The sequence below is a fragment of the Dromaius novaehollandiae genome, chromosome 2 (assembly GCF_036370855.1).
Source record: "Dromaius novaehollandiae isolate bDroNov1 chromosome 2, bDroNov1.hap1, whole genome shotgun sequence".
Classification (NCBI taxonomy): domain Eukaryota; kingdom Metazoa; phylum Chordata; class Aves; order Casuariiformes; family Dromaiidae; genus Dromaius; species Dromaius novaehollandiae.
In genome coordinates, this window is record NC_088099.1 from 80400729 (window position 1) to 80415810 (window position 15082).

At 37.2% G+C, this 15082-nt stretch overlaps 1 protein-coding gene across 7 annotated transcripts in view; it reads right to left on the reverse strand.

Moving 5' to 3' along the window:
- The window catches only part of SEMA5A (semaphorin 5A), a 315605-nt gene that overhangs the window by 83051 nt on the left and 217472 nt on the right, over positions 1-15082 (reverse strand). For all 7 annotated transcript variants that reach the window (XM_064506843.1, XM_064506838.1, XM_064506844.1 and 4 more), the window contains 2 exons: positions 6623-6740; positions 821-1002 (listed from right to left, as the gene is read on the reverse strand). In XM_064506843.1, the coding sequence (XP_064362913.1) occupies positions 821-1002; positions 6623-6740 (300 nt within the window). The remainder of the gene's footprint in view (positions 1-820; positions 1003-6622; positions 6741-15082) is intronic.

Sequence of the window (15082 nt, forward strand, 5' to 3'; positions counted from 1 at the left end):
AAAGTAGAGACAAGAAGCAAAAAGAACTTCTGAAAATAAGCAGAATGGACCAGTATGTAAGTTTTGTCTTGTGATTTAAATATGTACAGTTTTTTAAATATGAACTCCAAATGAAGCTGAGTTGTTTTTCACAATCACCAGGTGTCAGCTCAAAGGTATCGAGCCAACAACCTCTGCATTTACCAAACCGGTTTAGAATAAAGTGTTCTGAGTCCCTAAAACACAATCCTGTTCTCGCCGCTTTTTCTGGGAGTTGTTATGTGCAAGAGGAAGACTAAAAAGTGTCTGAGGAGCAGCATACAAACTGTTAATAGATCTAGATGCTGTGGTACTACCAAATGACAAAATGAAAACATCTTCCTCAAGGCAGACAGAGCAATATGCTGGTGATGTGAAGCAAACAAAAAGGTAAACAGTTGTAACTTCCAGAGAAAAAAGTGTATAACTTATAGAACTCACAGGACAATTCACTCTTTTTCTGATTACCCTGCCCAGAAGAGTCACTGAATGAGAATAAGTGTCATACTTTAGATATTACCCAACATTGCTCTTTTTCTCTCTTAGCTTTTAAAATTAATTGAGGACAATGTAATATGGTAGACAGCATCTGAAGTCACTGTTTGCCACCTGGCTCATTCTCTCTCCTGCCAAACTTGAGAGATACATTCCAGCACATTTGCTGTGGCCATTGCTAGGAGTTGTTTCATGTACAGAACACGGCCAATGGATTGCAAATGAGTTTTCAAAGGGTAGATTCTGCTCTGCATACGTTAAAACTTTTCAAAACTTAAATACCAGACCCCAAAATTGCTTTGTGTACCTGGAACAGTTGGCAATTTCCATGCTTGGTCCTTCACACAGCCAGCCTCCACACTGAGGAGCTGGGCTGTCACACAGACGAGTCCTGCAGAGGCAGGAGCCAACACTGGCGCCATCAGTGTGGGTGCAAGGTTTCCACTGTGACCATGTTCCAAAACTCCCATCCACCGTCAGATTCCTGATCTAGGAACAAACGGAACAGAAAAGCTTATCTGAAGCCTGGTAGCTTTTTCATGCAACCACTTAATTCCACAGTGTACTCAGGTACAGCTTTCAGCCACCAAATAAAACCCTCCACTGGAGAAGTATGCCTTCCAGGCAGTAAGCTCTCCTAGTTGTAATTTCTGCAGCTGTGTGATCCCCAGCACCCACTCCACCACCTGTAATTGATATGGGCCACTGGACACCTGCAAGAAAAATAACTGCAACTAACTGTTACCTTTGGTAACCATGCCTGCCTACAGTAATTCAATAGAAAATATAGTTTCACTTTCTCAATTATCCTCTGATAACAGTATTTCAAATTTCCTCAAATTTGCCTGTGATTAGGAATCTGGGAACCGACTGTAAGATAGCATGCACAAGAATGCTTGTGGAAACCTAGATCTAGACCAAAAGGAAGAGACAGCAGAGGATAATATTCAAGGTAAGAAAATGGTTTGAATCAACCTCAAACCTTCATGATAAGTATTTCTTTTTTACAATAGTTTTTTGAAACAGGTATCTTAAAAAATCATTTCAAAAGAGTGAAATGTCGTTTTAAATATGATTATCTATAAACATTATAGGTCATTATATGCATGTATCCTAAAAATATCTTTTAAAAAGCAAAAGCAGCATATAACTCTACATGGTGAACCAGTTCTTCTCCTGCTAAAGTCAATTCTCAACACTTCCAGCTAGAGGGATCAGACCATTCTCACCTTAATTGGAAAGTTACCATCAAGCAGTCATAACACGTTAATAAGAGATTTTTACCTATATATTTGATGAGGAACCGTCCAGCTAAATAAAATGTGCTAACTCAAATTGTATCAGTCTTTACTGCTACTGGAACTTTTAACGGAACTGTGGAGGTGGACATAGGGAATTCAGCTCTCTTGACTAAGACAGATAGGCTTTTGTATTACTAATTTTTTTACTGGAGTGTTTACCAGGATTATCCCCATAAATGGGAAAGGGGGCCATTTTTTTCACTTAAATGTTAATGGATTTGCCAGGTTTAACCATCACATTTTATTTTTCAGTCAACACAGGAGTACTAACAAGTGAAGGGTAAATAGTATTTAAAGTCACTCTCAGATAAAAATAAATACATATCTGTTGTAGTCCTTCACATTTTATCAAATGTGTAAGAACATAATATGTTAACACTTGCTTATACACTCCACTAGGAACCACAATTGCAGAATTGTTATGAATGATATGAAATGGTGTCTCCCTTTGCTATTTTTAGTATTGCTTCATTTTAACCGTGGTGGGAATCATATGTTTCACTAATAATCTGAAGATACAAAAAAATCAATCACAACAAAGACACGTTTCCATTGCCTTACTGGGTATTGGCTGATTCCTTCCACTGTGGTAACAGTTCTATAACTTCATTATTAATTACTTTTCTCATGATTTATCCATCACAGATACTGCTTCTCCAAAGAATAAATATATTTTTATTGTGTCTGCTACAACTGACTTTATCATAAATTCATCATTTCAGAACTCCACTGACACCTGTTGATTGAAAATAACTCACCGATGTTTGCTCACATGCAGTATACGCTTATTTTTCATAATGAGAAGTGTTATGTGTTGTCTTAAGTGACAAGAATACTCTTTCTCTCTTACACTGCTAGTTTAAAAAACATATAGTCCACAAACCAGTAATGATACGTCCCCAACCCAATTAATGTCAGAGGTGTGAAAATATCTTTACTGCTTTCTTTTCTTTGCTGTACCAAGCATCTTTACTGTCACAGCTACAATTACAAACTAAACCTACTACAGCTGCCTCTGGTTACTATAATTTACATGAAATGGCAGGGAAAGTATTCATAAAACTTGCATAAAAGCTTGAGCTAGGAAACACATACTGATGGCAGATTTGTCTTTCTTGTTTTTTTCCCAACTGCTGTAAGGATCTTCCTAGGGCAATCTCTTCTGTTCCCTAGGATTGATCTGCTCTACCTCCCTGTGAACATCTCCTTTTAACAACTGATATCAAACAATTTCATACCATGACTAAAGGGAAGGAAAGTATACTGGTCAGGGGCCTCCTTTAGCCCTCACCAGGATCCATGAAAAGCCACTGCCCATTAATCTCTCACCACCTGAGAGCCTCAGGGGCAGGTCAGACCCAGGCAGACAATATGTCTGTACTTGTCTCTGACACAGCTGCCTTCTGCTTTCACTGTCTAACACCCTGGTTTCATCACCCTTTCCCACCTGCAGCTACCTCTAATCCCCTTCCCCTCTCCCTCCTCCCCCCTCTTCGTTCCTCTGCTCCATATATGTGTCTTAATCCTCTTTTGCGCCTATCTTGTCTTCCTGGTTCGTGCCTCTTCACGCTGAGGCCAGGTCACATCTGCAGTGACTTAGGCCTTAAATCTGTTATGTGCTCTGTGGTTTTGAGATCACTTTGTGTAGCTAGGGAATAATTCCTAAAGTTAATGCATCCCGGTGAGATTCCATACTATGCTCTTTCCCAGCATGCGCTGCTTGCCAAAGCTGTAAAAATAAAGCCATTTCATGCTGCGTATTTACATAAATAACTAAATTATATATATATATATATATATATATTTACTTTTCTTCTTAAAGCTCTCTGATGATATTAGTACATTTTTAGTGATGGATTGCAAGTGGTCCCATTGGAAAACATTTTCTCAGAACAATGAACAAGCTTCTTCACCATTGCAAAAAGTATTAGAAGAATAATAGCGTTAACTGACCAAATGGGAGAAGTTCAAAAGAGATATATGTACTATAGCATTAATTACTATCTATGGTCACACACAGTTGGTGTACTCATGCCAGTTGAAACAATAACCTAAAACACTCACTTGAGAATTATAAACCAAAGCAAGATAACCAAAATGACCATATTTGTCACATACCATCTTCAGAGATGAGAGAAATGGTGCCACAGAAGCCCAGCTACCTCTTTTAGCCCTCATGCTCTGCCATGAAATGCAAATATTTAGGTATATGAATAATTCCCTAGAAAATAATTTCTCTCAAATGCAACTGGTCATACTCTTAATTTCGGGCCAGACTAGTGTATAAAGAGGCCTCAAATGATTTGCATTTAGAAGAAACTGGTCATGCATTTGTCTGACAAATTTTCTATAGCATTAAGAAGATCAGTGTAGTTTTACTAAAAGTTAATGCATTGGAACCAAATGGAACCAGAATAGATGGTAGAAAGCTTTCCAATACCCTGTTATGTTCCGCTTTCAACATTATCTTAACTGTATACAGCAAATGCCAAGGATGCACATAGCTTAGCTGCCAACAAAACAAAAGAAATTATATCTTGGCTTGTATATCCTGTGAATATAGCATGCAAAATGCTATAAAAGCAAATATTTGAAAGCCTAGCTAAGCAAAATTGTAACCTATGGCAATTTGCCAGAATACACTGTTATTTTAAAATAAAGTTTCTATGAAATTTTCAAATTTGTTCAATAATGGGCTACTAGAGTTTGGAGGTTTTCGATAGTAAAGTGCCACAACCACCCTTTTCAATTTACAGTGACAGTTCATTAATTCTAAAAATTTCCTTTTAGTATGCAATTCCAATCTACTGATCTCTGGAATTCCTTTTGAGGCTTGCTCTATCTTTTCACCTCTGATATGCAGAATAAGTCTCAGAGATGTGGATGGATTTCTGAGCAATCCTTTGGTGCTCCCCTACTTTGGTTGGACTGTCAGATCCTACAAAACTGCCACATAATACATACTAAATAATTGTTTTTCAGTTGAATAGGACAGAATTGAAGTCTGCTTTTTAAACCACTCCTCCCCCCTCTTTTATATCCACTAAAGAAAATAAGAGTTAATGCAAGAATTCAAAGACTAAGCAACAGGCAGACTGCCCATGCAAATAACAGCAAACCCACCCATTCTTCCCAATATAGCACCCCAAGTAGACCACCAGCAAACTCTCCACGTAACCACATTTGTTCTGTGTGATTACTGCAGGGAGATACGATATACTTCAAACTTGGAATTGAATATACTGTATGATGCATCTAGTTATTTGACAATGAGGGACTCGAGGGCTGGACTAGTGACTGAATCCAGACCTGTGAGACAGTGGCTATGTCTATATTACCAAATGGCATGGACATAAATTGCAAATCTAGCAAGTAAAACAGTTGGTGCTGAACATATATACTGCATATGCCATTCTCATTTTGTGGGGTTTCCTTTGGACGGCCTCTGGCCACGGATCTGTCTATCAGTAGTTGGAGCTCATTTTTGATTTAATTTAATGTGAAAGTAATGCAGCTTATGTACTTTAAGATGGCTTTCTGATGTGAACCAAAGATCAGTAAATGGGAAAAATTAAGCTATTTATCCCCAAAGTTGCTCCTGATTCAAACTAGAATGCTAATGCAGATGAACCCAATGCAAACCTTTTTTATTAGGCCACTATGTCAGAGCATGGATGCAGAGGACAGGATAAAATGTTGTTTGAATAATTAATAATGTCAAATACTGACAATCAGAACGCAGGAGCTAGTTCTCAAGGACCTCAAAATCAGTGTAGTGATTTGCATCTATCAGATTGCTGCAACACATGTAGAGATCATAAGTGAGAGTTAGAAGTACTCTATACTCGTTTTGCAAATCTCTAATGCGCTAAACAAAGCACAGCTTAATAGAGATGAGTGTCAGTAAGATTGAGATGAAGACCGAGTAAGAATGAGCTTGTTAAACACATGAAGAATAGGACACAGATGTCATGAGTGAGTATAAATTCATAGATGCATGTGCTCCAGTAGCATGTGGGGACAAGTCTAGGAAGCCCTTCTTACTGATGAAAGAAGAACTGAACTGTAAAGGCTTCCTCTTCATGGAGAGGAGACAAAGAAAAAGCAGCATGAAGCTACAAAGGGGAGAGTTTGGTAGCAGAAGGAAAATCCCTCTTACCCCTCTTTCCTGCTCATAGAAGTGAGGGATAATCACTGTTAAAACAACACTGGAGTCACACTGAAAAGAAGGGGTATAAAACCAACTTTGTTGCTATTTATTTCATATTAAACTTATATTCAAAATCATTTTTAAAGAGAAGTGTTGAGTGACTGTAAATATTAACACTACACTTGCTGCAACTATCATTCATGTCATTATGTGGGCAAGACCTAACACCAACACAATTCATCCCTCCAATTTATGGACTTTGAAAGACACTATATGGCTTTTGATACTAGCAGTAATGATCTTAAAAGGAAAGATCTTCCAGCAATTACATCTTTTAAAGCACAAAATGGGGAAAAATATTGCAAAGGAAAACGTGTCAATATCTCTAATATTTGTGAATGTTGTTCGCTTTCAAGGTAGGAATGCAGATGATGCAACAAAAAAACCAACTATCTTTTGAAAGAACTGTAAATAATTTGATCACGATAAAGTAGTTTGATAAGAAATAGAAACTAAACACTCGGTTCAAATCTGACGTGAAGGCCTGAGGCTTTGCATAAAGCTTTCTGCACTTGAGAAATCTTATGTCAGCTTGTTTTTATGAGATCCACATGGAACCAAAAGTCTTAAAGGATGAATGAAGGCTTTTTGGACTTACTGGACACACAGTAATGCTTTGCTCCCACTGACTCATGCTCAGACTTTCTTCCAGCGTTGTGCATTTCTTCATCACCATGTCCCAGCCACAGTAAGGATCTTGGGATCCAATGCATGCACTGTGAATGAAAACCGGTCAGACAACATGAACATTTATCCTTGTCTGTACAGGCCCAAAGATCTCTCAAAAACTACATGGCATCTCTTCATATTTCATAGATTTAAAGCCTACAGTGAAAGTGATCCCTGTTATTGTGGCCAGATGAAATGACAAAGTAGTGAATAGAGAAAAATGAATGTGAATGCCTATACGAAGCTAGAATTCCTTTTAAGTGCAAAACTGAATTTCCACCTGCACGAAGGATATGTAGTCAAAACCCAATATTGTACTTAACTGCTGTAGAATTACAGCAATTGGGAAAAGCATACATTGTCTGCTCCAGGTAAAGAACTCAGAAGTTACAACTCTTATGCTTTTCTATCAGTTTTGGAGTGACAGTTATCATCTTTGTCAGAAATCTGATGAAAATGAATTAGAAAGCCCTCTATAACAGTAGACATTTGTTTTCTGCACTGCTATAGAATCCCTGGAAATAAGTGCGAGGTGCTGCTATTGGCTCTTAGTAGGCAGAATGTAGGGACATCAGATTTTGGCATCAAGAAATGTACATGTATAGTACATTTGTATGTTACAGAGGAAGCTAGTAATGCTTCCTATATTTAACTTGTCTTATACATGCAACTGTGCAACTGTAAGAGATTTGTGTAGCCTATTATGAAGGTATTTTAATGCTTCCAAAGTTTGTGTCAGGCCTTTGAAATTTATTAGGTCATAATCTTCAGGCTAATTTTTTCTTCACTGCCTGAAATTCTACTCAGATATATCAGAGTTATAAACTGCTGAAAGTTGTCACTACCCTTCCTTTGTTTTGATCTAGATAATTCTGGAACACTTTGTTAAAATGATTCCCTAATAGTACATTCAAAACCTGGACCCACATATTTGCCAAAACAGCCAAAATTACTGCACTACGAATATCTGGAGAATACTCAGAGCAGTATAGAGGATGAAAGTGTGACAGGCTGGATTCACTCAGGAGACAGGTTGCCATCACTCTTACATACCACACATTGCCCTAGACATTCCCTCCTAGCAGCACATGAGGTGGAGAAAAGGTTAGAGAGAAGAATGGTAGTCCAGCTCCCTACAGGCTCTGAAAGACCCAGTGCCCCAGTGCCTAAAACTAGAAGGCCCCTTTCCACACACACCCCCCACCCCCATTAAATGACAGCCTCCTTCGGCTACTGATAGATCAAGTGTTAACAGTCCAAGCAGGTCTGAAGCTTCATAGTTTCAGATATATAAGAAAGGATATGGAAGTCTTGCTGTAATGGAACATAATATAATTCTTTTAATACTTTTCTACATAAAAATATCTAGAAATTAAAACATACAGCACTAAACATACAAACACTAAATTCAAAAATATTATTTATATTGTAAAAAACGCCGGATTGATCATTCCTGTTCAACCGAAATCCGGGGGCATTTTCATTCTCTTTTTAATTACTGGTTCACATTACATTTGTCCTCATAGATCCTGTTTCCTTAGTCTTTCTATTCATCTTTGGCATTCCCATGTAGTTGCACACTAACATCACCCTAAATGCAGTCTTACTAATTCCCTGGCTATTCCATAATCCCATCACAGAGGATTCCTAGTGCTTGCAAATATTATAGAATTAGTTTCTACAGTATTCTAGGCAACTGGAATTGCCACTACTAGGTGGAAGGATAGTTCCCATCAACAAAATGGGCTCAGACAGTAAGAGACATAATAGGCAAAACTCCCTAGTTGTCCCTAATTTAGGATGTCGGTTCTAAGATAAAGCAGTATTGACACTTCAGTCACAGATTTTCCTTCAGGCTCTCAAAGGGAGATTGGGGCCGGGGGAGGGTGGCCCAGAACAATCTATAAATTAATCCTTGAAATAGTTTAACTGTTCCAAGCAAAGTGACAGGAAATTTTGTCCGAGAGGTACTCCTGGCAAGAGAAACTCTAGGTCAGCTTTTTTTTTTTTTTTAAGTTACATTCTAAGCAATTGTCCCAGTCATTATATCTAAGTCTCATACTGTAAAGAGTTTTATTTTTGAAACTGTATGCTTCGGCAGGATAATCATACCAACAGTTCCTCATCATCACCCTCTTTCTGGCTGTTCAATTCAGCATGCAGTATTCATGAAATGAGGCAGAGCCTGGCTTAAACATTATCTTCAGACAAGAGCTACTTCTGTTCTCCTCCTTCCTCACACCTCAGAGGGTTTTCTTATTTATGCCCTTGCACAGGGGCATAATCACTTGCTTTGATCACTAATAGCTCTCAAAAGTATATACATCTTCCTGCTTTTAAATAGAAAGGAGAAGAGAGGTAATATCTGCCTAAAATTTTATCCATTTTTGTTTTATTGTGCCATCTTTTAAAACTGTTTTCTTTCTTTTGAGGGACAACAGCATGTGCTGCTATGTCTAGATTAAAAAAAAACCAAAAAACAGAGATAGAAAGAGACTAAAGCTTTTAAGTATGCAAATATCAGAACTTCTATCTGAAATGTGAAATTTAAAGGGACTATTATTAACCCATATTTATGTGTCTTTATTCTTCTCAATCAATGAAAATTTTGTATTGATGTAACTCTTAATGCATCTCTCTCCCAGAAGAAAGCAGCAGAGGGAACTGCTTCAGTGTACAGACGAAATAACAAAACTAACTGTATCACATGGTTCCAAATTCGTTTAAGTAAGTAAACTTGAAAATTAGATACTACTATTTATTTCTATCCCCTTCCCCTTCACAAAACCCTGTCTAAATTAAAACCATTTTAGATACTACTGTTAGAACATTACATAATTTTTAAAATTAGGATTAGGTTTCTCAGTTGACAGAAAGACCCTTTCAAATAGTGACAGAGTAACTGGCAGACCTGGATAATATATTAGCTATCTTGTCTCTGGAAGTCAGAATTTCAATTTCATTGGATATGAAAGTGAATGTGTTGTTTGTTACTCCCAACAGGCACCAGCCCACCTCTCTAGCACTTGACATGACTTGTCCCTGGTCTGCTAAAGCAGCAATTTTGCACAAGAAGGAAATCTAGAGATAAAGGTGAGCTGGTTCATTGTAAGACTCTTAATGCAGTTTACACTAGCGAGTAGGTTCTCTCTACAAAATCACTCTACAGTTTTTGGCTTCTACTGCTTTATTCCAATTTTCCTTATGTCGTCATTTTCCATTTGTTACCAAAAGTAAATGATAGGTAGTTGAGTATCTCTTCTTCAAGGCATTCATTTGGCTGTGAAGGTTCAGTATGTCTCCTGTTAGTCATGCAACATCAAACATCGGATTTTTACTGACTAGTAACAGAAGTGTAAGTTACACTATTCTAAAGCAGGCTAGCAAGAGCAGGCTGTTTACCCGAGCTATTTTATAGTTATCACCAAGCAGGCTAGCAAAGCTGCTCTACTTCAGTAATACCTGAGGCGATTTATTCAGAGAGAAGACGAGGCACAAATGAACAGCATTCAGAACACAGCATGTAAAAAAACCCATACAGTCTGGACTAAAAAGAACTCATTATGCATGCATAATGCATATGCATTCATTATGCAATAATGAAAAAAATTAAGATTAAAAGCTATATCCTGATACCATTGATTTCAATGAGACTTTTACAGTTCATTTCAGTGGAAGAATGTAGTCCTATATTAATATACATTTTAACTGCTAATCTAATATCTCTTTGAGCTGTAGCATTTTATTCAAAGAATGCATACACATAAGAAGTGCATCTTCTGAGACTGTTCAATGAAACATTCTTCTCTCTTTACCTATACAATGTATTTTGATGATCAGAGGTTACTTCAGTCTTCTGACCCTTTCAAATGTTTCTACTGAGATAGCTAGGCATACCTAGTTCCAATTACTGTCAGCTGTGATCTGTACATTTTGTATACTAGGAACTGAACTGAGGTCAGTTCCATCTTGCTTCATGTAAACCAGATTCCTCACTGCAAATTTGTGCATGGAACTAAAGATAAAAGACTGCCTTAAGATCCAAAGCCGTTGTGCCATTCACATCTGAATGAATACATGAATCTGATACTAGACTTCTATAAACAGATATCTGTTGGTGTATTCATTATTACTGGTTTAGTACATATATATGCAATGAAGAATGGGGATCTACAGATAGAGGTGACTGATGCAGAAGAACATAAATGCAGATATACAATTTACAGGGTCCAGTGAGCTCAAACTGAGATGTGTATGAAATATTCAGAATCCTGCCTAACTCTTCCCTGTAATGTTAAGAAAAAGCAAAGCCTTTAATCACCTCAGCCACTCTCTGTGGGACCACTGCTTCCTCCTACTTCCATTTCTTTAAGATAATCAAAATAGATCTAGGTACAATTCAATATAGCAGCATCCACCGACAACACTAGCCTTAAATCTACAAGCTGCTCCCTTCAAAGCCAGAACCAGGGATTTATGTATTATTTATTTACTGAAGTGTTTATAACTCTCAGTTCTTTGAATACAGATGCTTGCAAGTTGCTCTACTACGGTTCGGGGAACAAATTTGAAAGACAACTTTAAGAGAGCTTTCTCCACAAGAGAATGTAGGCTTGTCATTCATTGCAAAGAAGTAAGATCTGAGGGATCCCAGGTCCCTATCCATGGTCAATCAGCCAAGACAGACCTTCCAGTCCTCTGATTAGGACATAGCAGCCAGGAAATGCTGGGATTGCCAGGTGCAAATCCATGGTTGGCAAATAGGCTGTGAACCGCTGAGCTGCTACATTACAAGGCTACCCCAGAGCAACAGATTTTGGGATTCTCCTGCAAGTTCATGTGAGAAAATTAAGGGCCACTTTTGAAAATTAATTTCTATGCATCTTTAATAATAAATATGACTCTATACTGAGAGATGTATATACTAAGGATGTGCACATGCGTGTGTGTTTGTGTATAAAATACATTTATCTGTCTGTCTATCTATCTAGATATGTAAACTATGAATTATATATAATGCAAATAAAAAAGTCAAAGCTCAGAGCTTGCCATATGGTCAACTAAGAAATATGGTCAATTTACCTTTCAATGTTAGTTTTAAATTGTAATAACTACAGACTGATTTCTACCATAAAAATATTCTGCAATTAAATAGGATGAGCAGACAACTTCTTCATTCACTTCCATTGGTTTTCCAAGCCTGAAAACACTCACAGATACAACTCCTTCATAAACATTTACTCACTCGTGAAAGACCTGGATCCAATCACTGTGAGAAACTGCTACTGCTGAGTGAAATTTATGCTGGAAATCAGATATGTAAGTCATGAAGACAGTGTGTCTATGTTTTAAACATCATTAGAATGACTGTGACACAGTTAAAGTGGATGGGATATATGCTATCCTATGATAACACCAGAACTTGCCAAAGGCAAAAGTCTGAGGACAATGTGTTGCATTTCTACATTCTTCACAAACAGATACGAATCTGCATAAAATGCTAATAGTAAGTATGGCCTGCAGTTCTTACTTGTCTCCTGCCTGACAGCTAAGAGAAAACAGATTTGGTCAAGAGGAATAAGGAATAGAACTTTACTTGTTTCACATACTTGTGCTGTTATTGATGCAAGCAGAGGTTATGGCATCCAAAACACCTCCCTAACATGACACTACTTCTCCTTCTTCTTCCAGACCCCTCACAGCTACCTCCCATGCAACCCTTCACTGTAGAGCTATCCTCCCTCTTCCTGGAGCAGAACAGCAACAATAGTGCTTGTCCAGATCTGGGACACATTTGTTTCCATACGGCATCCTACGTCTTTAGAAGACCTGCCCATCTTTAGCAGGTATAAACATAGAGGTAAACAGGGTACACCACTCCCATATCCTTTCAGTCAGCTGTGACCTAATTTCCTTTGAAGTTAAATTTTTAGTTTAACTTTACACCAGATTAAGAATCATCAGTTATGATGATAAGAGGCCCAGATTTAGGACGTACGAGTTGACTCTTTAAAAGTATCGAGGAGATTACAGCTATGACAACATTTCGAGAGCACCATTCCCTCTCATTCCAAAAGCAACTGCATATACTTCTACTGGCCTGACAGCATATTATGGGAAACAGATGGCCTTCAAAGCCATTCAGTTTGGGTTCCCAGAACTGTAGCATCTAAAATCACTTCTTGGAATCCTGGCCACGGTTCATACAGTCACATCAAGAATAGTCTCTCTCTCATACATCCAGATCCATAGTAGAGTCCCAGCTCAGATGTTAATTTTCTGTAAAACTTAAAAAAAAAAAAAAAAAAAAAAAAGGAAAGGATAAGGATAAGGAAAAGGAAAAGAAAAAGAAAATGTCCACAAAAAGATTAAGAGCGCTGCAAGTAATTCTCATGAGAAAACAACTGGTGTGTAATGCAGAGCACTATAGGCTGAGACGTATAGTGTATGTGCTGGCCTGTCTGGATAGTAGTCCTGTATATGACATCTTAAATTATTTTAAAATAAAAATCTTCCGGATTTGCTCATATCTTTCACCTTCCAATCCCTTTAACTTCTGTTTTCAGAGATACTTGCCAAGTATCAAATCATTAGTAAAATGGTCTCTTGGAAGATGGGTTGCTTTAAACACGTCAGTTGATTTTCAAGACCCACTTACCAGTAGCAACACTGAACTTAAAATTCCCTGAACCTAGGCATCATCCTTTGGTATTGTTTAAAGCAAAGAAATCACAACATAGGAGAATCACAAGCCTGTTCTAAATTTTTATTTCTTAGGTTACTTCTTTAAAAAAAAATCTACTAATAAAATCTGTTTTTCTTAGGACTTTGCAAATTAAAAGGAAAAGACATTTTTCTTTGCCCCATAAGACTACTGCAATAAACATATTGTGAGCAGGTTGTAAAATTCTGTTTATTGAAATTCCTTCTTGTTTGCCAGAAACATGTGCTTACAAGAAAATACATGCAAGCATAGACTACACAAATGGTTTGACCATCTTGAAGAGTTTGGGCAAAAAATTTCAAGTACAGCAAAATGTGAATGCCCAGTTTGTCTCTGATCGATGTCGTGGGCTAGAAAGACAAAGACACTTCCTGCAAAAACCTTGGTTCTCACAGAGGAAACACAAAATATAGTTCAACCTCAGATCTATATAGCTTGGATTGATTCCACCTCCAGTGGAATCTCTGAATGAGGAAGACTTCCAACTGTCATTTGTTCCATAGTTTTGTTGACTTTAAAGATGCTTGCACAAGTTCACACCAATTGAAGTTATTTTTTCAGTGTATCTAACACGTAAAAAAAGACTCTGAATTTAAAAAACCATGTCCATAATCTAATCTTCCAGGCAGGATTATGGCTAATCCCAGTTTGGGAAATTTATGAGAACCATTATTCTGGAATATTTCTCTGGAATCACTATTTCAGATTAAGCATCAAGTAGTTCTGATATTCTAATGTAACAGTGCATTTTTATGATTTAAACTGGAAAAGGCTTGCATATTTGGAAATAAGGAAAAACAACCTAGATATCCAAAAATAACTATTATGGAATGATTACTTCATAATAGCAATTTCAATTAATTTCCATGTGTAGGCAAACTCTTCTAGAAATACTAGCATCTAGTAATAGTCTAAAACACAGTACTGATTGTCAACTTGTACACTAATAATATATAGGAATAATTATTCTATTATGTAATGATAGCTACAGTATTTTATTACCAGGAAAACAGGCTCTCAATCAGTGCAAGAGTACTGCTGAGGAAGCAACACCTAAAACCAAGACAAAATGAAGGAATGCAAGTGTTTGAAATACTTAATCCAATAATTTTGCTAGAATTCTAGGAATAAAATAAATCACAACCAAATCTGCATTAACTGTTTTAACCTGTTTGTTTACCTAAACACCCATTTTAGTACTGTGCTGCTACAGTTTTCTTTTGCGTATGTACACATTGCTTAGCTGCTGGTTAACAAAGAAACCAAAATAAACATGGAGTAAAATGGAGAAGGAAAACTCAGGGTTATAGCAGAATAGCTATGAAAGCCTTAATTAGCAAAACAATCTTGTGACCCAATAATATTTTAAATACATAATGTAAAAACATCACTTAAGAACTCCTTTTCTTTTCTTTCTTTCTTTTCTTTTTCTTTTTTTTTACACCGGAGAAGTCACTATTTGTACAGCTTTTAGCAGATGGCACTATTTATTTAGACATAACTTCAAATTAAGATTAGTTTTTGAGCCTTTTAAGTGCGTGAAACCTATCTTTCATCAGGAATAACAATTCCTGATGATTTGCTTGACAAGAGATCTTGCAAGAGCAAGCACATATGCTATAAGCTTTCATTGCCCCTACTTCTAGTACTGATACACTGAAAAAA